The sequence below is a fragment of the Papio anubis genome, chromosome 14 (genome assembly GCF_008728515.1).
Source record: "Papio anubis isolate 15944 chromosome 14, Panubis1.0, whole genome shotgun sequence".
NCBI lineage: Eukaryota > Metazoa > Chordata > Mammalia > Primates > Cercopithecidae > Papio > Papio anubis.
The window spans coordinates 87,032,967-87,058,095 of NC_044989.1; the positions used below are offsets into that span (position 1 = coordinate 87,032,967).

Genomic DNA, 25,129 nt, shown 5'->3' on the forward strand with positions numbered 1-25,129 from the left:
TAATCTTAATGCTTAATACAGCCACAGCCTTCATTTTTACGTATTTCTTTTCATTCCCTGGCCACATGTTTATGTATTTCATTTTCATAGTTGCAGTTGTAGGGCATATGCAATTTCGTGTTTTTCCCTTTACTATGCCTAATTTTACGTTGTAAAATCTTTACATGTTACTTAATAGTCTTTAGATCACTTTTAATGGTGTGTGATACATCATTGAAAGAATGTACTTTTATTAGTGATTTCAGTGTTCGGACATTTAGGTCAATCTGCTAGCATTCTAGCTGTCTTAACATCTGCTACAATTAAATGCAGTGTTCTATATTGGTGAGTAGAAGTTAGTTACTTAGGATTCAAAGTACCCTTTGAATTGGACTTTTATTCTTTTGACATGACTCAATACTAACTGTCTAACAAGGAGGATGCCTGGGATAAAGATTGGTTTCTCCATTTATCAGAGCCTTCTTTCATCATTGTAACTGTGATCTTTATCAGTTTTACATATGGCCTTTAATTAGGGCTGGATTCGAGTTGGCCATTTTGAAGGAATTATTTATTGTTGAATGCAGTTCTAGTTGTTTGAATATTTCAGTGAATTTTATTTACTCATTTTTACTATTTGGCCCCTACTTTTCCAGTCCTCTTGGAAATTATTTATTTATTCTTCCCATAATTACTTCCATGTCACTTTCCATTTCTAGCCTTAGACCTGTGGGTGTCCTTTTCAAAAAGGACAAGGTCTGTTGTTGTCTTCACTGTGTTCTCCAAAGACTGTTGCGGGAGGGGAGGAGAAGAGGGGCAAAGACTCCAGCCCCACAATTCTGTTATGTTGAGTCAGCTCAGGGAACCACCAGGAGTGTAGTTGGGGACTGTTGTTACAGGGGAGTGTTCTTGTTTGCAAGCTCCCAGCAGTCTCTATGCCCAAGATAGTTCTGCCAGGGTAGGGGTAGAGTGAGAAATGGCGTGTGGGTGAGAAGACCCTGTGGGCACAAGGCCTTTTGCCTGTTCCTCACTTCTCAGGTCTCGGTGAGTCCTCCATGTACTGTGGGTCTGCAGTGTGCTCTCTTGAGGTCCTGTCCCTCGAGCCCTTCAGAGACTGATTAAAGCAGCTGGTTGGGATTTTGGGCAAACTTATGTATATGAGAGCATTTTTCCAGTAAATTGTATCATGTGATATTGTAGTTTTATCCATGCATTATAGAAATCCTGAAGCTTTAAAGGTGGGTATCTGAGAAATTTTCAAAAGAATTGCTTGCGTGGTTTAACTAGCTTGGCAGCAGGTCTTTTCCCCTAGACACTAATAGATGGCAGTGTTACTCTATAAAAGCTTTTCCTGTGACAAAAGGGTTCCCATCCAGAAGTAAGCATTCAGGGAATGAAAATAATGAAGATGTGTTCATTTTCAAACACCTTATATCTTATTGTAAACATCATTGAAGAGTGGTCTTTTCAAAGGTTGGGTGATTGAGCTGTGACTCTTCAATCAGAGTAAGTGCAAAGGCTCTTTGGAGAGATCATATAATCCAGCCTCTCTTCAGCTCCTGCAACACCGCCCCCCCCGGCCCATTTTGCAATGAGGACCAGGACTTGAGGACAGTAGAAGGGACATTGACCTGTTCAGGATCTCCAGGGGGCAGCTAGTGGCAGGTCTGAGACTAGTACTTAGATCTCCTAATTTCCAAGCTAGTGCCCATTTTCCTACTCTTCCTCTACTCTAACTCCGCATCACCCAACAGCCCCTACTATTTCAGCTTTTTTCTCCCTTAAAAGTCCATGGTGTTTTGTTTCAGGATGTTTTGTTGTCTAGCACTCCTTTCCTTTTGACCATTATGTTTTTACAATTTTGGTTTCATCTGAGTTTACCATGGTTTAGAGTCTGGTTTTATCAGTGTACAGTTACCCATGACTGGGATCCGATGGACTTTGGGCCAGTGGCTGCACAGCAGTTTTTTCCTTCCTCGTTTTGCAGTGTGGCACTGGCCGGATCAGCAGGCAGCCAGTCCCTGCCAAGGCTTTGCCTCCTAGTCTCCTTTCCTTACTTTTCTTCCCAGCTCCATCCTCTTCCTATTGCCCTTAGTCTTAACCATCATCTTCAAGTTTGTGTTTATTGTTCGCTTATATTTATACTTTTAACATATATACTTGTATTCCTGCACAATATTCTTTGTTTTTAACCTGCTTTTGAACTTCATATAAATAGAATCAGATTTTTTATATTCATCCATGCTGTCATATAATAATATATCATCCATGTGTTCATTTCATTCATTTTATTTCTATTACATTAATTGCTTTTTTCTGAAATTGGGCTTTTTACTGTGGAACTATTTTTCAAACACACTGAAAACTTGAGAGTCTGGTAGTGTATTGGGGAAACCCCACTCCCGATATTCAACGTGGGTTCTTTTCTATTTCCCTAAGCGTCGGCTGGTCTGAGAAATAAAGGGGAAGAGTACAAAAGAGAGAAATTTTAAAGCTGGGTGTCCGGGGGAGACATCACATGTCGGCAGGTTCTGTGATGCCCCCCCAGCTGTAAAATCAGCAAGTTTTTATTAGCAATTTTCAGAAGGGGAGGGAGTGTACGAATAGGGTATGGGTCACACAGATCACATGCTTCACAAGGTAATAAAATATCACAGAGCACATAGAGGCAGGGTGAGATCACAGGACCACAGGATGGGGCAAAATTAAAATTGCTAATGAAGTTCACAATTGTCATTGATAACATTGTCATTGTCATTGATAACATCGCATTGTCATTGATAACATCTTACCAGGAGATAGGGTTTGAGAGCAGACAACCTGTCTGACCAAGATTTATTAGGCAGGAATTTCCTCGTCCTTATAAGCCTGGGAGTGCTACAGGAGACCTAGGCTTATTTCATCCCTTCAACTTTGACCGCAAAAGACAGCCGCCCCCAAGGGGGCCGTTTAGAGGCCTCCCCTCAGGGACGCATTCTCTTTCTCAGGGATGTTCCTTGCTGAGAAAAATAATTCAATGGTATTTCTCCTATTTGCTTTTGAAAGAAGAGAAATATGGCTCTGTTCCACCCAGCTCACCAGCAGTCATAGTTTAAGGTTATCTCTCTTGTTCCCTGAACATTGCTGTTATCCTGTTCTTTTTTCAGGGTGCCCAGATTTCATATTGTTGAAACACACATGCTCTACAAACAATTTGTGCACTTAATTGTTCAAACACACATGCCCTACAAACAATTTGTGCACTTAATGCAATCATCACAGAGTCCTGAGGCAGCATACATCCTCCTCACCTTACGAAGATGACAGGATTAAGAGATTAAAGTAAAGAGAGACATAGGAAATCACAAGGGTATTGATTGGGGAAGTGATAAGTGTCCTTGAAATCTTCACAATTTATGTTCAGAGACTGCAGTAAAGACAGGCATAAGAAATTATAAAAGTATTAATTTGGGGAACTAATAAATGTCCATGAAATCTTCACAATTTTTGTTCTTCTGCCATGGCTTCAGCCAATCTCTCCGTTTGGGGTCCCTGACTTCCCACAACAATAGTGACTCCATATAACTCATCACCCAGTTATATAAGAGCTTTCAACTTTTTGCCATAATTGTTTCATTGTCTCCTCTCCTTAAATTTTTTCATCATCCTCTCATCTATACTATGATTTCACCCTAATACCAAATGCTTTACCTATTCCTAGGGCTGATATTTCAGCAAGCTGGAAAGAAAAAGTACAATAGGGTTCTGGGGCCCTGGTCCCAAGTTGGAATGAAGAAATGTGCCCTCTCAAAAGTATAGCCCCTCTAAAAGCACAGCCCCAGGCAAGCCAGAGATAAAGTCTTCCTCCAAAACAGTATTGCAGGGCGTTTGCAGAGGCCGGCAGGTTAGAAAACAGCTGCTGCTTGCTCACTACAAGCTGTGCTTCTGTCTGCTGCCCAGCCTAAGAAGCAGAGTCCTAGTGTTAGAATGGCTTGCCCAAGGTGACTGCAGGGTAAGCTTCAGGATGATTGCTGAGCAAGGTGAGCCTTCTCCTGTGAGCAAGGAATTAGCCACAGACTATGAACACTGGAGGGACTTGTCATTCCGCATCACTCCTCACCCCTCCTCTTTTACAGTTGAGAGAACCAAGGAATGCGTTGGGCATTGTTCCTTCTCATACTCGGGATAGCCATTTGAGGTTCCAGGTTTATGTGTGTGTGTGGGTGGGGGCTTTCCCTTGGACTCCCCATCTTGAGTGGTCCTTGGGCTTTGCCTCTTGTCCCAGAGCTCCTAGGCTGTGGCAACAATCAGAGCCTGAGCTCACTTGATTTAGCAGATGTCCTTTTGGCAAATCCCACCTTCAGAAGCCTGCTTTACCACTTCCATTTCCTGCTGTTTTTGGCTTCTGAGTATTCCTTCTTTTCTTGCTAGCACATTGATTGGTTAAAGATTTTTTTTTTGCAATAGTTCGATCCAGAATTTTTATTCTCAGCAGAAGAGTCAATCAGGGACCTACCATCCCCCAGGTAGTGGAAAGACTATGGCAGCCTTTGTTGTCTTCCGTAAACTTAAGGCACTTTGTTTTTGCAGGATTAATCACTCCTGAAGATCGGAAATATGGAACAACAAATCTTCACTTAGATGTATCTGATGCAGCTAATGTCATGGTCTATGTGGGAATTCCCAAAGGACAGTGTGAGCAAGAAGAAGGTAGGGTGCTGAGCATAAAAGGAGGGCTTACTCTTTGAGCCAGGGCCTGTGGTCTGATACTTGCTTTCTCTTCTTGCTCTAGAAGTCCTTAAGACCATCCAAGATGGAGATTCTGACGAACTCACAATAAAGCGATTTATTGAAGGAAAAGAGAAGCCAGGAGCACTGTGGCACATATATGCTGCAAAGGACACGGAGAAGATAAGGGAATTTCTTAAAAAGGTGTGCTTTTTATGGCATGTGTGAACAGAGGAATAGAGAATAGCAATATTACGTTACATGTGGTGAACTGACTGGCTTGGCTAGGGGAACTGTCACGACCTGAAAAGTTAAATCTGTACCTGTCAGATTGAATAGGCTGAAGGTGGTTGCTAAGGAACAAGGATTCTAAATGATTAGGGTTACACTTCTTAAAAAAAGCAGGCCTTGTCTTTTATGGCTATGTTTTGTGTTAGAGTGCATTTAGAGATTTTTGTTCTCTGCTTTCAAGTTAGTGCATCTGATCATCTCCCAGCATCTATTTGTTTTTACTGCCTTAAGAATCTGAGCACTTCAGAGGTGCATGTATCCTTGGCCCTGAGTGACCATGTTCTTGAGTGAGTTACTAAGTTTGGTTTTGTCCACTCTCATGTAGCAAGTGACCCTACTTATCATTAGCAAGGGATGCAGGGATTCAGAAGATTCTAGGTTTCCCCTGTAGTTGGCAGGTTTTTTCAGCAAGGGCTATGTGTGGAAATTCTAGGCAACTAGAAAGATGAGACATGTTCAGTTTTAAACTTGTTTGGCACTGAGGCTGCCAGTTGCAACCCAGGCTTTGGCTGATATGCTTCAGTCATTCATGAGTCTTGGATATGAACATTCCTAACCTGTTAGCTGGCCCCAAGTATGTCTTTAACAAGCATTTGTTTGAATCAAGGTGTTTCTGGCTAAGGATCATTTGGCTCTTGCAGAAAACTGGCTTGGTCACCATATTGTTCCTTTGATATTGTCACTCTGAGTCTCTGCATTACCAGTTACTGGATCAAAGATAAACAAGTCTAATCTGCAGCTGTCTTCGGGACTGTTTCATAAGTCAGATTAAGTGAAGACAAGTTTCTAATAACTTTAAAACAAGTTCATTTATAAGGAGCCTGAGCCTACTTATGTTTAAAAGTCTAGACTAAAATATTGTTTAAATACAGTATTTACAAACTTATACAGAGCCTGCCAGTCATGGTTTATGGGAACTGACATCAGAAGCCACATTTTCCTCATCCTTCTTCTGTTGGTTCATTCAGCTGAAGTCTTCCAGTACTACTTGTCTTTTTCTGCCAATGGGGGCACTTAAGTTGAAGAAGGTCTGACATTTATGAACTGCCAACACTGTTTAGAGGAAAAAAATGGCTTATTGGGCCTTAGCATGTTACTGTTGCATAACATTTTGGGTGTATTCTAGGTGTCAGAAGAGCAAGGTCAAGAAAACCCAGCAGACCACGATCCTATTCATGATCAAAGCTGGTATTTAGACCGATCATTAAGAAAGCGTCTTCATCAAGAGTATGGAGTTCAAGGCTGGGCTATTGTGCAGTTTCTTGGGGATGTGGTGTTTATCCCGGCAGGAGCTCCACATCAGGCAAGAATCATTACTTTTTCTTTATTCTCTTTATAGTATGAACTTTTGAGTTACTGATATCACTTGCTGTTTTTCAGGTTCATAACTTGTATAGCTGCATCAAAGTGGCTGAAGATTTTGTTTCTCCAGAGCATGTTAAACACTGCTTCTGGCTTACTCAGGAATTCCGCTATCTGTCACAGACTCACACCAATCATGAAGATAAATTACAGGTAAAAATAGCACCATTTCCTAGCATTCTCTGGCTATGGCTTCATGGCCCATTCTTGACCTTATAAAGAGAGTCAGTGGACTTGGCCATATCGTACTTAGTAGCACAGTGAGTTGATGAACTTACTTTATATCTAGTACCACTATCTGCTTAAGTGAGGGAGGAACAAGAGGAAATCTCACCTTGGTTTGATTTGATATTGTTTAGAATCTGTAAGGAACTGTCCCCACAGAGAAAGGCCTTAGTACTGAAAATGAATAGATTTGTCTTCTGATCTTGGCCCAGCTGCCTGTCAGGGGTCATGAACACAGTTCTTTTTTTTTTTTTTTTTTTTTTTTGAGATGGAGTCTCGCTGTGTCGCCCAGGCTGGAGTGCAGTGGCGCGATCTCGGCTCACTGCAAGCTCCGCCTCCTGGGTTCACGCCATTCTCCCGCCTCAGCCTCCGAGTAGCTGGGACTACAGGCGCCCGCCACCTCGCCCGGCTATTTTTTTGTATTTTTAGTAGAGACGGGGTTTCACCATGTTAGCCAGGATGGTCTCGATCTCCTGACCTCGTGATCCACCCGCCTTGGCCTCCCAAAGTGCTGGGATTACAGGCTTGAGCCACCGCGCCCGGCCCTTGAACACAGTTCTTAACCTTCAGTGCTGCAGTGTTCTCATCACCCTTAGGTAGAGCAGAACTGAGTCTCTCAGACTGAAAGAGGTCTGAAGGGGTGGTATTTTCAAAAGGATTTCAGTAATGAATTATGTAACATAATTTCATGTTTGGAAAATTAGGGAAAAATAATAAAGCTGTACCTTGGAATTGCCTCTCCCTGTACTCACTGTGAGTAGGTCTACGTGGCATCAAAACCTTTAAAAGGGGGAAAATGAGCTTTTTAAGTTCTTGAAATCATGGGTTTAAAATGTATATGAAATACTGGTCTGAAGGAGCCCAGGGACCTTTACAGTGTTGACATTTCATACGAATATTGAATTTTAAATTCTGCGAGAAGGTAATAAAATTGGAGAAGTTTATTCTTAGTGACAGGTTTCAGATTTAAATGTAAAATGACCATATTTTCTATTATTTTTAGGTGAAGAATGTTATCTACCATGCAGTGAAAGATGCAGTTGCTATGCTAAAGGCCAGTGAATCCAGTTTTGGCAAACCTTAATCTCCCTGCACATTGGAAATGAATTACAGGCAGCTGTTCAAACTCTTCAGGCAGGATTCCTGTGGACTTTTGAGATTCATGTTACCTCATCTTCTTTTTTAAACTGTACCCAACTTGTGAGGGTACTCTGTCTAATGTATATTTCTAGTGTTTACAGACAGTAAATGTGTATATGTAGTAACTATTTACAGAACATGCATCCTTAAACTGTGACTTCTCACCTAGTGCAGAACTTTTACCAGGCTGTAAAAGCAAAACCTCATGTCAGCTCTGGAACAATACCTGCAGTTACTCTCCAGCTGTTTGGACAACTTAGATTGGGTTTATAACTATTAGGAATCACTGCACAGTTTACTTGGGTTGTATTTTGTTTTGTGTCAGAGTCCCCTCTCCCTCATCCCTTAGGGTCCAGAAGAGCAATGGAGGAAGTGACAGCTAATGTTGCAGTTCTTATTGTATGGCATAGGATTGGCATTATATAGCAGAAATCAACTACTGTACAATTTCTTGGGGTTAACCATCTTTAGTTAAATGGAATTTTAATTTAAATGAAGCTTTGCTAATTTTAAGTGTTAAGCATTTTGCATTAAAATATTCATATAATATTTTGGCTCAGTTTATTGGCATTATCCTCTCATTGTGGTTTCAACACAACTTTCTTCAAATGCAGGCGTAATGAATTGCTCCAAGAACTCTTCTCAAAAGTGAAGAAGTTTGATGCTGTAGTGATTTTCTGAGTGATTATTACAAAGCTAACATGGAAATTCCTGCTCAGCCAGGTAGAAACCCTGTCACACTTTGTCAAGGAAACACCACCAATTACATTTAGAAACAGGAATTAACCAAGAAACCAAGTAGTGCCAGGTTAAATGGTTCTAAAAAGGTAAGTAATGAAACACTTTGTCTTCTGGCCCTTCATAATGTAAGTTTATGAAGGAAAATGAAATTAAGTTCTATGACAGTACTACCTAAAATACTCATCTCTGTGAAGGAAAAAAAATTCACAGAGAAGCACCTTTCGTTAGCCCACTGATTCTCCTAGGCCACTCTTTCATTTAATTTCTTTAAAAAAAGGAATTAAACATTGAAATCAGGTAGTACATAGACAAACCCTAGAACCTGAGTTTTGTGAGCTGAGTAGGAGGCCAGAGGATCAGTATTAAATTAAAAAACCCATTGCCAAATCTAAGGTCAAAAGATTTGCTCTAATGTTTTCTAGGAGTTTTAAAATTTTAGCTCTTAAATCTTTGACCTATTTGGAGTTAATAATTAAATATGGTGTAAGGTAAAGATTCAATTTCATTTTTTTGAATATGGATACCCAGTTTTCCCAGCAACATTTGTCAAACACTGTTCTTTCCCCCATTGAATGGTCTTGGCACTCTAGTTAAAAATCAGTTGATCGCAGATGGGAAAGCATATTTCTAGGCTCTCATATTCCATTGGTCTGTGTATCTGTCTTTATGCCAATACTGCACTGTTCTGATGTCTGCTACTTTGTAGTAAGTTTTAAAATCAAGAACTGTGAGTTCTCCAACTTTGGTCTTCTTTTTCATGATGGTTTTAGTTAGGGTCACTGGAAATTCCATATGAATTTTGGGGTAGGTTTTTTTATTTCTGCAAAAAACACCATCTGGGTATTGATAGAGATTGCATTGAACCCGTATGTTGCTTTGGGTAGTGTGTCATCTTGACAGTCTACTTCTTGCAATCCATGAGCATGGGATGTTGTGTTTCCACTTATTGGTGTCTAATGTCTTTCAGCAATGTTTTGTAGTTTTCAGTTGTATGAGTTTTGTACCTTCGTGGTTAAATTTATTCCTAGGTATTTTATTCTTTTTTTGCTATGATAAATGAAATTATTTTTCTTCTTGTATTGCTAGCATTTATAAATGCAACCGATTCTTGGCATTGATTTGTATTTTGCAACTATACATATAAAATCATGCCATCTGTGAACAGGTATAATTTTACTTACTCCTGTATATAATCTGGATACCTTTCTTTTTCTTGCCTAATTGCTCTGGCCAGAATTTTCAGTTCCATGTTAAATAAAAGTAGTGAAAGTGGGCATCCTTGTCTTGTTCCTCATCTTTAGGGGAAAGCTTTCAGAGTGACTTAGCTGTGTATTTTTCATCTATGGCCTTTATACTGTTAAGGAAGTTCTCTTCTATTTTTTATTGTTTTCTTTTTTTATCCTGAAAGGGTGTTGGATTTTGTCATATGTTTTTCCTCTGCATCAGTAGAAATCACGTTTTTCCTCCATTCTTCATTCTATTAATGTGGCATATACACTGAATAATTTTCATATGTTGAACCACCTGTCTATTCCGAGGATAAATCTCACTTGGTTGTGGTGTATACTCCATTTAACAGGCCACTGGACTTGGTTTCCTAGTATTTTGAGGATGTCTGCATCTGTAACCATAAGGGTTTGTTGTAGTTTTTCTTGTGGTATCTTTGTCTGAAATTGGTATCAGGATATTGCTGATATATTGAGATATAATTGTTTATAGCATTCTTTTAAAATCCTTTTTATTTGTGTAAAGTGGGTGGTGGTTTCTCCTATTTCGTATCTGATTTTAGTAACTTCTGCCCTCATCCTCATCCTCCTATAGTCTAGCTCTAGGCTTGTTAATTTTATTGGTATTTTTATAGAACTGTCTTTTGATTTTGTTGATTTTCTGTAGTTTTTCTGTTTCCAATTTCATTTATATCCGCTCTAATCTTTGTCCTTTTGCTAGCTCTGGGTTTAGTTTCTCTTTTTTTCTGGTTCCTTAAGGTGTACAGTTAGGTTATTGCTATGGTCTGAATGTTGTTGACTCTCAAAATTCATATATTGAAATCTAATGCCCAACGTAATAGTATTAAGAGGCCGGGCGCGGTGGGTCACACCTGTAATCCCAGCACTTTCGGAGGCCGAGATGGGTGGATCACGAGGTCAGGAGATAGAGACCATCCTGGCTAACACGGTGAAACCCCGTCTCTACTAAAAAATACAAAAAACTAGCCGGGCGTGGTGGCGGGCGCCTGTAGTCCCAGCTACTCAGGAGGCTGAGGCAGGAGAATGGTGTGAACCCAGGAGGCGGAGCTTGCAGTGAGCCACTGCAGTCTAGCCTGGGTGACAGAGCGAGACTCCGTCTCAAAAACAAAAACAAAAACAAAAAAATAAGAGGTGGAGCCTTTGGGAAATAAGTTATTAGGGCTTCACATGAACATCATGAGTGGGATTAGGGCTTATCAAAGAGGCTCAAGCAAGTTCCTCTAACCTTTCGGAAATGTGAAAACACAGCTAGAAGGCACCATCCATGAAGCAGAGAGCAAGCCTTTACCAGACACCAAATCTGCTGCTGCCCTGGTCTTGTGCTTTCCAGCCTCTGGAAAACCTGTGGTACTGTGAGCAATAAATTTTTTTTTTTTTTTTTTTTTTTTGTAAATTACCCAGTCTTAAGTATGTTGTTATAGGAGTCTGAATGGACTATGACAGTTACTGACATGAAATCTTCTCATTTAATATAGGTATTTATAGCCATAAATTTCCCTCTGAGCATTATTTTTGCTGCATCCGCTTTGTTTTGGCATGTTGTGTTTTCATTTTCATTTATCTCAGGTTTTTTTTTGTTTGTTTTGTTTTGTTTTTTTGAGACAGAGTCTTGTTCTGTCACCAGGCTGGAGTGCAGTGGTGTGATCTTGGCTCACTGCAACCTCCACCTCCTGGGTTCAAACGATTCTCCTGCCTCAGCCTCCCAAGTAGCTAGCACTGCAGGTGCATGCCACCATGCTCAGCTAATTTTTGTATTTTTAGTAGAGACGAGGTTTCACCATATTGGCCAGGCTGATCTCGATCTCTTCACCTCGTGATATGCCCGCCTCAGCCTCCCAAAGTGCTGGGATTACAGGCGTGAGCCATGTCTCAGGTATTTTCTAATTTCTCTTGTTATTTCTTCCTTGACCCTTTGGTTAAGACTGTGTTAATTTCCACATATTTGTGAATATTTTAGTTTTCCTCTGTTACTGATTTCTGATTTTATTCCATCCTGGTTGGCAAAGATACTTTGTATAATTTCAGTCTTTTTAAATTTCTTGAGACTTGTTTTGTGCCCATATGGTTTATGCTGGAGATTGTCCCATTTGCATTTGAGAACAGTGTATATTTTGCTGTTGTTGGGTGGGTCATTCTGTATGTCTGTTGGGTCTGTTTGGTATATAGTGTCATCCAAGCCCTCTGTTTCTTTATTGATGTTTTGCCTGGTTGTCATGTTTGTTATTGAAAGTGGGATATTGAAGTCTGCAACTATTACTGTAGAACGATTTATGTCTTCAATTCTGGCAATTTTTACTTCATGTCTTTTGGAAGTTCTGTTGTTAGGTGCATATATGTTTATAATTGCATATGTGTTTATTATATATTCTTAATGGATTGGTCCTTTTATCAACATGTAATGTCCTTCTTTGGTGTCTTGAAATCTTAAACCAAAATCTGTTTTGTCTGACAATTATATAGATAACCCCAGCTTTCTAGTGGTTACCATTTCTATGGGCTCTTTTCCATCCTTTTAACCTTTTTTTCTTTGTATCTAAATTGTCAGCATATAGCTAGATCATGTTTTTTATGCCTTCAATCTGCCTTTTAATTGGAGTTTAATACATTTAGAGTAATTAGATGACTGACTGCTTTTTAGCTGTTTTCTGTATGTTTTATCTGGTTTTTGTTACTTAAAATCCCACCATTACTGCTTTATTTCATATTTAGTTGAAACTTTGTATTGTACCTCCTTTTCTTTCCTTTTGTGTATATTTTTAAGTTATTTTCTTGGTTATTCCCTCAGGAACTGCAGTTAACATCTTAAGCTTTACAAACTTCAGGAGTTTTTCTTGTTTTGTTTTTGAGACAGGGCCTCACTGTGTCACCCAGGCTGGCACAGTCTTGGCTCACTGCATCTGCCACCTGGGCTCAAGTGATCTTCCCACCTCAGTTTCCTGAGTAGCTGGGACTACAGGCATGCACTGCCACACTCAGCTAATTTTTTTATTTTTTATTTTTTTTGTAGAGGCGAGGTCTCACTGTTGCCCAGAATGGTCTCAAACTCCTGGGCTCAAGCAGTCCACGTGGCCACCTCAGCCTCCCAAAGTGCTAAGATTACAGGCGTGAGCCATTGTGCCTGGCTTATAAACTGCAGTAGTATACAAAAAGTCTGCCCCTATACATATTCATCTTTGCTTATTTATAGTGTTATTGTCACAGATTACATCTCTATAGTGTCCATTAACATAGTTTTTTTTTTTTTTTTTGAGACAGAGTCTCGCTCTGTCGCCCAGGTTGGAGTGCAGTGGCCGGATCTCAGCTCACTGCAAGCTCCACTTCCCGGGTTCATGCCATTCTCCTGCCTCAGCCTCCCGAGTAGCTGGGACTACAGGCACCCGCCACCTCGCCCGCCTAGTTTTTTGTATTTTTTAGTAGAGACGGGGTTTCACCGTGTTAGCCAGGATGGTCTCGATCTCCTTACCTCGTGAGCCGCCTGTCTCAGCCTCCCAAAGTGCTGGGATTACAGGCTTGAGCCACCGCGCCCGGCCTAGATTTTCAATTATTTATGCATATTTGCCTTAAGGCAAAAAATAGGAAAAAATGAATTACAAACCAGAAGTATAACTGGCTTTTATATTTACTTGGAATTATCTTTACTAGTGCTCTTAATTATTACTTTTTTTGTATGACTTTAAGTTAGTCTAGTGTTCTTTCATTTCAGCCTTAAGGTCTCACTTTAGCATTTATTGTGTAGCAGATCTGCTAAAAACAGACTGCCTTCATTTTTGCTTTTCAGGGAATGTCTCAGTTTCTCCTTCATTCTTGAAGGATAATTTCCCTGGAATATAATTAATTCTTCATTGATAGCTTTTTTCTCCCTAGCACCTTAAATATGTTATCCTTACAGCCTTCTGGCCCTCATGGATTCTGATAAGAAATTACATTGAGGATCCCTTGTATATAATGAGTCACTTTTCTCTTGCTGCTTTAAGTTTTTTTTTTTTTAAGTTTGTCTATCGTGTCTCATTGTGGATCCCTTTGGGTTTATCCTGTTTGGAATTGAGTTTCTTGGATTCTTATCTTTCAGATTTTGGAGGTTTTCAACCATTATATCTTCAAATACTGTCCTTTTGTCTCTTTTCCCTCTGACACTGCCATAATGTGTATATTGGTGAGCTTGATGGGCTTCCACAAGTCCTTTGGCTTTTCTTCATTCTTAACTCTTTCTGTTCCATAGACTGATTTTTTTGAGACAGGGTCTCACTCTGTCACCCAGGCTGGAGTGCAGTGGCATGATCACAGCTCATTGCAGCCCCAATCTCCCAGGCTGAGGTGATCCTCCTCCCATTTCAGCCTCCAAGTTGGTGGAAACTACAGGTGTATGCCACTATGCCTGGCTAATTTTTTATTTTTTGTAGAGATGGGGTCTCTCCATGTTGCCAGACTAGTTTCAAACTCCTCTGCTCAAGCAATTCTCCCGCCTTGGCCTCCCAAAGTGCTGGGATTACAGGCATGAGCCACCAAGCCCAGCCTCAGACTGTATTTTTTTCAATTATTCTGTTTTCAAGTTTGCTGATTCCTCCTTGTACCTACTCAAACCTGCTGTTGAACCCCTCTAGTGTATTTTCAAAAATTTCAGTTAGCATACATTTGAGCTCCAGTGTTTCTGTGTGGTTCTATTTTACACTTTCTGTCTCTTTATTGATACTCTCATTTCATTAGTAGTGTTTTCCTGGTTTCCTTTTTAGTTCATTTGTCCATGGTTTTCTTTTACCTCCCCAGCTTTTCTTCCCAGGTTTTAGGCAGTCCATTGTATGTTTCAACTTTAATCTTTCACCTCAGGTAAAAGGTGCACTTTCTTCCTGATTGCCTTACAGTGTTTTCAAGCAATGCCTGCAGCTTTTCTGCCAAGGAGGTTCTCAGGCAAACCAGAGATGAGCACCTTGTGTCAGTCTCCCAGACAGGTTTACGGCAGACACATATAACTTGTGAATAAGGCCTGCTTTGTTCCCTCTGGAACCAAGAACCAGGGTCTGTGGGCTGCTGTATTCAAGACCACTGCCATGCTGGGAGGGGCAAGTAAAAATGACACCAAGTTTTCTTACCATTATTAAGTTTCCTTTTTCTTAATCCAGATTTACTTGGTTGCTTTATAGTAACCTTTGTTTTCCAGAGCTCTGACAAACTGGGTTCAGGCGTGTTCCCCTCTCTGGAAGGATGGGTATTTGAAGCTGTCTACTCCAACATCTTGCTGATATTCTATAAATCTATATTTTTGAAACTATAATTATGTACAGGAAAGAACTTCCTTACTCTAAAAAACAAGGTATTTCCCCACTATGGCCTACTAGATCTGCATTTCTGAGATGGTTCAGTGGCTGGGGGATGTTAATTCTGATGTCTCAAAAGAAAACTGTATTAGTCAAATAAATTTGGGAAAAGCATATGAAAGCCTTAGAAAAGTTCTCAAGAAAGCCTGTTTTATGTTTATTTTAACCAAACATTTCCAAGTCTAAGATCCTTTTATTACTGATAATAAAGATTACTATTTGAAGAGCACCTGTCACTACAGTAGGACAAGAAAAATGGTCCCAGTTAGTGAAAGCTTTGAAAGCTGTATGATTTGTCAGTTGTGGGACTGGAAAAAGGCCCAAAGCAGACACGACTAGTACTATTTGGAAACAAATGAGTCAGAACCCCATCTCTCCAGGAGTTCCAAGACAAACACCTGGGAATACATAAAACCAAGATGCCTAAAGCCATATGAGGTGTATGATTGCTAAGTGTTGTGGAAGACATCTTTGATAGACGAAACAGGGATAGTCAGGTTATAGCCTGCCTGGAGTGAACCACTAGGTGACCACCTCAAGCTGAAAAGTGATTTTTAAAAAGCTATGTTTCAAAACAGAAATGTGAAGGTGGTATGGAATGATAGTTTGAGTGCCCTTGGAAATGAATAAAATTAGGGCACCAAGTAGATCCTATATGTGTTTGGGGGTAAGATGCGAGGCAGGGTGGGTGGGAGCTGATGCTGCTATTGCTGGACTCAAGTTGAGTACCTGAAGATAGATATTTTATTTATTTGATTTTTATTTATTTTATTGCACATCTGTACAACCATCATCATATGCCCTTCTAGGACTAAGTGTCTGACTCACTTTGTCCCCAGTGATGCGTGCGTTAGTCCATTCTCACACCGCTATAAAGAACTACCTGAGACTGGATAATTTATGAAGAAAAGAGGTTTAATTAACTCACAGTTCTGCAGGCTGTACAGGAAGCATGGCTGGGAGGCCTCGAGAAACTTAGTCATGGTAGAAGGGCGAAGGGAAAGCAAGGACCTTCTTCACATGGCAGAAGGAGAGAGCAAGCAAAGGGGGAACTGCTACACACTTAACCAGATCTCATGAGAACTCACTATCATGAGAACAGCAAGGGGGAAATCTGCACCCATGATCCAATCACCTCCCACCAGGCTTCATCTCCAAGACTCAGGATCACAATTCAACATGAGATTTGGGTGGGGACACACAGCCAAACCATATCATTCCACCCCTGGCCCCTCCCAAATCTCATGTCCTCACATTTCAAAACACAATCATGCCTTCCCAACAGCCCCCTAAAGTCTTAACTCATTCCAGCATTAACTCAGATGTCCCAAGTCAGGTCTCATCTGAGACAAGCCAAGTCCCTTCCTCCTATGAGCCTGTAAAATCAAAAACAAGTTACTACCAAGATACAATGGGAATACAGGCATTGGGGTAAATGCTCCCATTCCAAACAGGAGAAATCAGCCAAAAAGGGGCTATGGGCCCCATGCAAGTCCAGAACCAAGGAGGGTAGTCATTAAATCTCAAACCTCCAGAATGATCTTTGACTCCATGTCTCACATCCAGGCCACACTGGCACAAGGGGTGGGCTCCCAAGGCCTTGGGCAGCTCTGCCTCTGTGGCTCTAAATATGGCCCCTACGGCTGCTTTCACAGGCTGGCGTTAAGTGCCTGCAACATTTACAGGTGCACAGTGCAAGCTGTCAGTGGATCTGCAATGCTGGGGTCTGGAGGATGGTGGCCCTCTTCTCATAGCTTCACTAGGCAGTGCCCCAGTGGGGACTCTGTGTGTGGGCTCCAACCCCACATTTCCTCTCCACACTGCCTTTGCAGCTGTTACTCATGAGGGCTCTGCCTCTGCACCAAACTTCTCCCTGGACATCCAGGTGTTTCCATACATCCTCTGAAATCTAGGTAGAGGTTCCTAAACCTCAACTCTTGCCTTTGCACACCCACCTAACACCACATGGAAGCCACCAAGGTTTGGAGCTTGCACCCTCTGAAGCAGCAGCCCAAGCTGTACCTTGGTCCCTTTTAGTCACAGCTGGAACTGGAGTGGCTGGGATGCAGTGTGCCATGTTCCAAGGCTGTACAGAACAGTGGGGCCCTGGGCCTGGCCCACAAAACCATTTCTCCCTCCTAGGCTTCCATGCTTGTGATGGGAGGAGCTGCTGTGAAGGTCTCTGAAATGCTCTGGAGGCATTTTCCTCACTGTCTTGGCTATTAGCATGAGAGTCTTCTTATGCAAATTTCTGCAGCCTTGAATTTCCCCCAGAAAATGGGTTTTTCTTTTTTACCACATGGTTGGGCTGCAAATTCTCCAAACTTTCATAAAAGCTCAGCGTTCGTTTTAAATATAAGTTCTACTTTCAGGTCATTTCTTTGTTCATGCAAATGAGCATAGGCTTTTAGAAGCAGTCGGGCTACATCTTGAACACCTTGCTGCTTAGAAGTTTTTTCTGCCAGGTACCCTCTCAAGTTCAGATTTTGCAGATCTCTAGAGCAGGGGCACAATGCCACCACTCTCTTTGCTAAAGCCAAGAGTGACCTTCACTCCAGTTCCAAATAAGATTCTCATCTCCCATCTAAGACCAACTCAGCCTGGACTTCACTATCCATATCACTGTCAGCACATTGGTCACAACCATTCAACAAGTCTCGAAGTTGCAAACTTTCCCTCATCTTCCTGTCGTCTTCTGAGCCCTCGAAACTGTTCCAACCTCTGCCCATTACCCAGTTCCAAAGTCACTTCCACATTTTCAGGTATCTTTATAGCAATGTCCCACTTCTCTGGTACCAATTTTCTGTATTAGTCCATTCTCACACTGCCATAAAAAACTACCTGAGACTGGGTAATTAATGAAGAAAAGCGGTTTAACTGACTCACAGTTCCGCAGGTTGTACAGGAGGCATGGTTGGGAAGGCCTCAGGAAACTTACAGTCACAGCGGAAGGGCAAAGGCACCTTCTTCACATGGTGGAATGGGAGAGAGTGAAGCAGGAAGTGCTATACACTTTTAAACAACCACATCTATGAGAACTCACTATCATGAGAACACCAAGGGGAAAATCCGCCTCTATGATCCAGTCACCTCCCACCAGGCCCCACCTCCAACACTCAGGATCACAATTCAACATGAGATTTGGGTGGGAACACAGAGCCAAACCGTATCAGTGCCCAACAAAGTGTATGAGGGATAAAGGAATGCATGAACCAACAGTGCTCTTTCCTTACCTGAGAGCAAGAATGGAAAAAACATGACCTCTCAACAATTAAACCAACCCTGTGTTTAGATCATTTTATTTGAGTGGCTGGAAGAGAGGTTATCACTATTCTGGTTATCCAACCATCTACCGAGATAAAGTTTAATTATCCACCTAAAAAATATTCAGGGATTATGAGCATCCTATAATTCCAACATCATCCTGTGAAGAAACTAGATGGATTAAGGCTATCATAAAACAATAACCTGGCATTGCTGTATGTTAGTTTTTGCCAACTTGACCTGTGGATTCAATGCAATCCCAATCAAAACCCAGCAAGTTATTTTGTGGATCTTGACAAACTGGTTCTAAAGTTTACATGGAGAGGCAAAAGATCAGAATAGCTGGCACAATGTTGAAAGAGAAAAAGATCAGAAGACTGATACTACCCAACTTTAAGACTCATTATAAAGCTACAGTAATCAAGATAGGGTGGTAATGGTGAAAAAATAGACATGATCACTGGAAACAAATCGCCCAGAAATAGCCCCACACAAATATAGTCAACTGATCTTTGACATGGAAGCAAATGCAATACAATGGAGAAAAGACAGTCTTTGCTAGAGGCAGTGGCTCATGTCTAATCCCAGCAACTTGGGAGGCCAAAGAGGAAGGATCGCCTAAGTCCAGGAGTTCGAGACCAGCCTGGGCAATATAGTGAAACCTCATCTCTACAAAAACACCTTTAAAAATTAGCTGAGCATGATGGCATGCACCGGGGGAGGATCACTTGCGCCCAGGAAGCAGAGGTTGCAGTGAGCCAAAATGGCATCACTCTACTCCAGCATGGGTCGACAGAGTCAGACCCTGTCTCAAAAGAAGTCTTTTCAACATCAACAAATGGTGGACAACTGGACACGCACATGCAAAATAAATAAAGAAAAAAAGCAAGCAAGAAAAAACAAATCTAGACACAGACTTTAACACCCTTCATAAAAAGTAAAGTAGATCACAGACCTAAATGTAAAACACAAAACTCCTGGAAGATAACAGGAGAAAATATAGAATGGCTGTGGGTTTGGTGATGATTTTTTAAAATACAACACTAAAGGCACAATCCATGAAAAATACAGATAAGCTGGATTTCAATAAAAATAAAAACTTCTGCTTTGTGAAAGTCGCTGTCAAGATAACGAGAAGACAAACCACAGACTGGGATAAAATACTTGCAAAAGGCACATCTGATAAAGTACTGTTATCCAAAATAGACAACACTTAAAATTCAATAATCAGAAATATGCAATTAAACAATAGGCAAAAGACCTGAAAAGACAACTTACTGAGAAGCAAGCATATGAAAACACGTTCAACATGTCATGAGGGGACTGCAAATGTCAATCAACCAGGTACCACCACACAACTATTAGAATAGCCAAAACCCAGGACGCTTACACCACCAAATGCTGGTGAGGGTGTGGAGCAACAGGAACTCATTAATTGCTGGCGGGAATGCAAATGGTGCACTTTGACAGTCAAACGAGACAAACCATATGATCCAGCACTGAAGCTCTTGGTATTTATTCAAATGAATTAAAAACATGCCCACAGAAAAACCTGCACACAGATGTTTACAACAGCTTTATTCATAATTGCCAAAACTTGGAAACCACCAAGAAGTCTTTCAATAGGTGAATGGATAAACTGTTCATCTAGACAATGGAGTATTATTCAGTGCTAAAAATAAATGCAGTATTAAGCCATGAAATGACATGGAGGAACCTTAATTGCATATTACTAAGTAGAAGCAGCCAGTCTGAAAAGGCTACATATTGTATGATTCTAATATGACATTCTAGAAAAAGGAAAACTAGGGAGACAGTAAAAAGTGGTTGCCAAAGAATGAGATCATATCCTTTGCAGGAACATGGATGGGCTGGAGGCCATTATCCTTAGCAAACTAATGCAGGAACAGGAAACCAAATATTGCATGTTCTCAGTTACAAGTGGGAGCGAAATAACATGGACAGAAAGAGTAACACACGGGGGCCTACCTGAGGGTAGAGGGTGGGAAAAGGGACAGGACCAGAAAAATAACTATTGGGGACTAGGCTTAGTACCTGGGTCACTAAATAATCTGTATAACAAACCCCCTTGTCATGAGTTTACCTGCACATGTACCCCCGAACCTAAAATAATTTTTTTTTAAGTGGTTGCTGGGGGATTAGGGAAGAAAGAGATGAACAGGTGAAGCACATAGAAGTTTTGGGGCAGTGAAACTATTCTATATGATTCTATAATTGTAGAAGATATCATTATATATCTGTCCAAGTCCATACAATGTAAAACACGAAGAGTGAATCCTCATGTAAACTATAGATTTCAGGCAATAATGATGTGTCTGGTGTGGGATATTGATAGTGGTGGGAGGCTGTGCATGTGTGAGGACGGGATATATGAGAAATTTTTTTGTTCAATTTTGCTGTGAACCTACAACTGATTTAAAAAAATCCTTTATTTAAAAAACTTTTTAAACTATACTCTAAAGATGAAATCAAGAGTAATAGGAGGGTCCTCTGGACTCAAGAATGACTTCTTTTTTTTTTGGTAGAGGCAGGATCTTGCTATGTTGCCCAGGCTGGTCTTGAACTCCTATTCTCAAGAGAGCCTCCTGCCTCAGCCTTGTAAAGCGCTGGGATTATAGGCATGAACCACTATACCCAGCCAAGATTGCCATTTTGTATGATGAGACTGGAAGGACCCCATTGTTTCAGGATTTTGCTACAATATACAAAAACCGATTTGTGAGACAGTGGCTGGGCTTTTTTCCTGCCTGATTAGTTCAGTGCACATACAACTTGGACCAGAGGATCTGCGTTTGAATCCCAGCTCTGATACTTCCCAAACTGAGCTGTTTTCCTTATTTGTAAAGACTAAATGAGATCGCATATGTCAAAGAGCTTCGTAAACTCTCAACACATACAAAGTGCTACTGCTGAAATGATTTATAAATGTATCTTAAGAATGTCCCAGATGAGTGAATGTTGGTTAGGATGCATGACCACACCTTAGTGTGCTCCTGGTCAGCTCCTGACTTTGAGAAAACACAGATAGGAAGGCCCATGTCCCATGCACAAGACAACCAGCTCAAAGCAGGGACAGGCAATGAGAGGTGAAAGAGACCTAGTCCTACAGCTGTCTGATCTGGGTGCAACTTGCAATGGAAAGGAAGGGACAGAAGCTCTAAATAGACCCACATACACACCCCAGGACATACTACAGCCACCAGCCAACAGGACAAGCAGCACAATTCCCAAGCATCCTCTTGGTTAAACAGATAAAAAGAATGGCTGCCATACCATGTCTGTGAAAGCTGGGGAGCAGCATCCACAGAGCAGAAGTCAGTTCTGCTGAGCTTCCAAATCCCATATGCCTGGCCATCGCAACTCTTTCCACGCCCAACAAATGAAGCAATCTGGGGCAGCCAACACCTTGAAAGTTTACTGCACAGGGCAATCTACAATGGGGCCAAGTGCTAAAGCAAAAATTTATTAAAAGTCATTTATACAGTGTTTTATAGACAAAAGTAGAATCTTCGACATTCACGCCATCACCTGTATTTTCAGAACTGCTTCATGAGAAGATGGATTTCTTTCTTCTCCCCACAATAAGATATTTCTGTACATACTCCTAAAAATGATGCATTTATTTACACCACCTTTACAAGAACAACCCCTTTGCGATCCCAAAACCTGGGCAGAGAGTGAAAAGAGACAAACAGAACCTTCTCCAAAATGGTCCTCACAACGGAGGTGTAGTGCAAGAGATACATAAAATGGCAGCTCTTGAGAGGAGTGTGAGCACACCCAGTGGGGTAGGCAGCCCCTAGCTGCGGAGTGTGGCCAGCCGGGACTGCATAGCCTCCAGAGCCTCTTCCTCCTCCTCCTCATCTGAGGCAGCCATCGCTCCTGAAGGTTCTGGCTCTGGAAGGGCATCGGTCACTTTACTGGGTGCTTTGCCCAAGGCCCCTGAAAAGAAAGAGCGAAAATGAACACCACATTGGCTTAAGGAAGCAGCCCCTCAATCTTCCCTGCCTTTCATTCCTGGACCAATCTGACCAGATACAAAAATGGGACCGTAAATCAAGTTGTTTTGGGGGGGTTTACTCACTCTGGGAAATGTGCAAATAGCTACCTGTAATGATGCCAAAGTCATAATAATTGTAAGGATTTTAAGAATCTTGGTTCTGAAGCTCCTAATCTAAATTCCTAAATGCTACTGAAAACTTTAAATCTTCTTTCTGAATAAAACTAAACTGTTTCTAAACCTTCACAAAATATTTTCTTGAAGTAACTGTCTTCCTTTCCCCAACAACTTAAAACCAACAAATGAACAAATAAAAATTAAACCCCACCATTTTTTAAACATAAAACTCAGAAAATCTAGAAGTAAAAAGTTTAAAAACTCATTAACCATCACTTGGAGATTACTATTTTTATCATCTCCCTTCCAGACTTCTATAGACATGTTTTTACACAAAAGTATGTATTTCAGTTAAAAGGCTTTAATCACATATTGTAAATATCTTTCCATGTTAATGAGTATATTTCTGTATCATCTATCACAATATATAGTATACCATTAAAATAAATATAACACAAATGATTTTATTAGGCATTTAGTTTGTTTCAAACTTTTCTTTTCTTTTTTTTTTTTTTTGAGACAGGATGTCTCTCTGTCACCCAGGCTGGAGTGCAGTAGCATGATCATGGCCAACTGCAGCCTGGACCTCCTGGGCTCAAGCAATCCTCCCACCTCAGTCTCCCAAGCAGCTGGGACTAAGGCATGTGCCACCACACCCACCTAATTTATATGTTTTTTGTAGAGATAGGGTTTCACCATGTTGCCCAGGCTGGGCTCCTGAGTTCAACCAATCCACTTGCCTCGGCCTCCCTCAAAAAGTGTTGGGATTACAGGCATAAGCCACTGCACCTGGCCTTCAAACTTTTCATTGTTATAAAGAATGCTACTACAGACATCCTTGAGTTAAATATTTCAGCACATTCTTAATTATTTCATTAAACTCCCAGAAGTCAATCTGTTAGGTCAAATACTTTTTTTTTTTTTTTAATACATATTTTTTTGAGATGGGGTCTCACTATGATTGCCCAGGCAGGTCTCAAACTCCTGAGCTCAAGTGATCCACCCACCTCAGCCTCCCAAAGTGCTGGGATAACAGGCGTGAACCATTGCACCTGGCGAGGGCAAGGGCTTTTGAATGGCTACGGTCAAATCGCTTTCAAGAAAGTCTATACCAATTTAAAATCCCAACAGCAGTATATGAGAGCAGTATCTTCCTTTAAAATCAAGAAAACTCTAAAAATTTTAAGAATTATTTGTGTTTTTTTAAAAGATGGTTATGGATATTGTGCTTATTTTTCAAGAAATAAGCTGTATACTCTAAAATGTTAAAAATGTAGAAGGGAGTTAATGCCTAAAGAAAAAGCTACTAGCTAATTTAGTGAATGCAGGAAGAATGGCCATAAAAGGAGAAGAAAGGAGGGATCTCATGGTCATACCTGCTGTAATTTCAAACAGAATTCTGTCAATTTCCATTTCTGCTTCTTCCTCCATTTCTTCCTGATCGTCCATGCTCTCAAAAGTGTCCTCTAACATCTCTTCTATGATCCCAGCCTAAACACAGAATAAATATGTCACTTACGGTCAACTGTTAAATCTGTTCCCATCAGACACCCTACATATCACCTAGACCGAGCTCGAGCCTAAGTCCAGTCCATCCTTTCAAGGGCTGACACACAAGACAGCTGGCCAAAGGAAACACTGGATGTTGTCCTCTCTGTAGAAATGCAAAAGCCCCAAAGGGAAACGGCTCTCTAAATTTAACACCCTAGGGGTGGGGATTGCTACTACTGGCTGTCAGCAGAGCTTCCTAAAGTAACCCAGACTCAATATAATGGCAGCACCTGAGAAACAGCTCGCTGACAGATGAGTGTATTTCCAGTGCCGTTTTGGGAAGCATCTGCCCTAACGCTGCAAATATAATTCGTGAACACAGGGGTTGGAATATGGTATGAAAAGTAGTTGGAGCCGTAGTAGACGCTGTGATAACAAATGCCAACAGCAGGGCAGAAGCCAAAAAAGGCCTGGAGAGGACTTCAACTTATCCAGGTTACATCTGCCAGAATGGGGTAATCTGCAAGGATCAATTAACCAAAATCTGATCACCCACTCCTGGGAGGACTAAGACAATATTTCTGGACCCAACAAAGTAAAGGCCAGACACGTTTCTGGAAGTCCTGTGCCTGGCAGCGTGCAGGAGCCAGCCAGTCAGCCTCCTCTGTTCTCAAGACAGCACGGCACCACTGCAGGACACAAGCAAATAGCTTTAACACTGGCCCAACCCAACCTAGCCCTGCAGTCTTTGTGCTCAGCAGTTCCTCAACTCCCAGATAGGGCCCTATTGAATGTTCTTTGTTTGTTACTGAAGCAAAGGGTTGGAACAGCAACCTCCAAAGTCAACAAGGGGGCTGCTGACATCCCTGGGCAGAACAGGTACTGGGGGGTTGAGTGGCTGTGGTGGAGGGCATGGGTTCAGGTTTCTGAGAAGCTGCTAGAAAAAGAAAACCCTGGTTGTCTTGCCACCTGAAAAAACTAAGTCCCTTGCTTTGTACCTTGACGTTCTGGTGATTCAAGGAGCAGAAAGTCACATGTAGCAGCTCCGGCCCTGGCTCCCTTGTACTCAGCCAGGGTACAATTCTCAGTGACTATGCTGAAGGGTTCAGATTTAAAGCAACCCTCTATCCTGCCTGCCTGAATCTAACTAGCACCCTATTCTGCCCATCCTCATATCCGTTCTATCCAACCAAAATGAACAAATAAATTCAAATTCATGTTCACCCAGGTGG

General features: G+C 41.2%; 2 protein-coding genes across 6 annotated transcripts in view; one reads left to right on the plus strand and one right to left on the minus strand.

Annotated features, from left to right (window-relative positions):
• The window catches only part of KDM3A (lysine demethylase 3A), a 52,559-nt gene extending 44,293 nt beyond the window's left edge, over positions 1-8,266 (plus strand). For both annotated transcript variants that reach the window (XM_003908933.3, XM_021925035.1), the window contains exons 22-26: positions 4,549-4,668; positions 4,751-4,890; positions 6,104-6,280; positions 6,358-6,492; positions 7,568-8,266. In XM_003908933.3, coding sequence (XP_003908982.2) covers positions 4,549-4,668; positions 4,751-4,890; positions 6,104-6,280; positions 6,358-6,492; positions 7,568-7,648 — 653 coding nt within the window. In that variant the 3' untranslated portion in view covers positions 7,649-8,266. The remainder of the gene's footprint in view (positions 1-4,548; positions 4,669-4,750; positions 4,891-6,103; positions 6,281-6,357; positions 6,493-7,567) is intronic.
• A 13,465-nt stretch (positions 8,267-21,731) lies between these two features.
• The window catches only part of CHMP3 (charged multivesicular body protein 3), a 59,231-nt gene continuing 55,833 nt past the window's right edge, over positions 21,732-25,129 (minus strand). For all 4 annotated transcript variants that reach the window (XM_003908936.3, XM_021925038.2, XM_017947718.3 and 1 more), the window contains exons 5-6: positions 23,783-23,897; positions 21,732-22,231 (exon numbers count right to left, since the gene is read on the minus strand). In XM_003908936.3, coding sequence (XP_003908985.2) covers positions 22,089-22,231; positions 23,783-23,897 — 258 coding nt within the window. In that variant the 3' untranslated portion in view covers positions 21,732-22,088. The remainder of the gene's footprint in view (positions 22,232-23,782; positions 23,898-25,129) is intronic.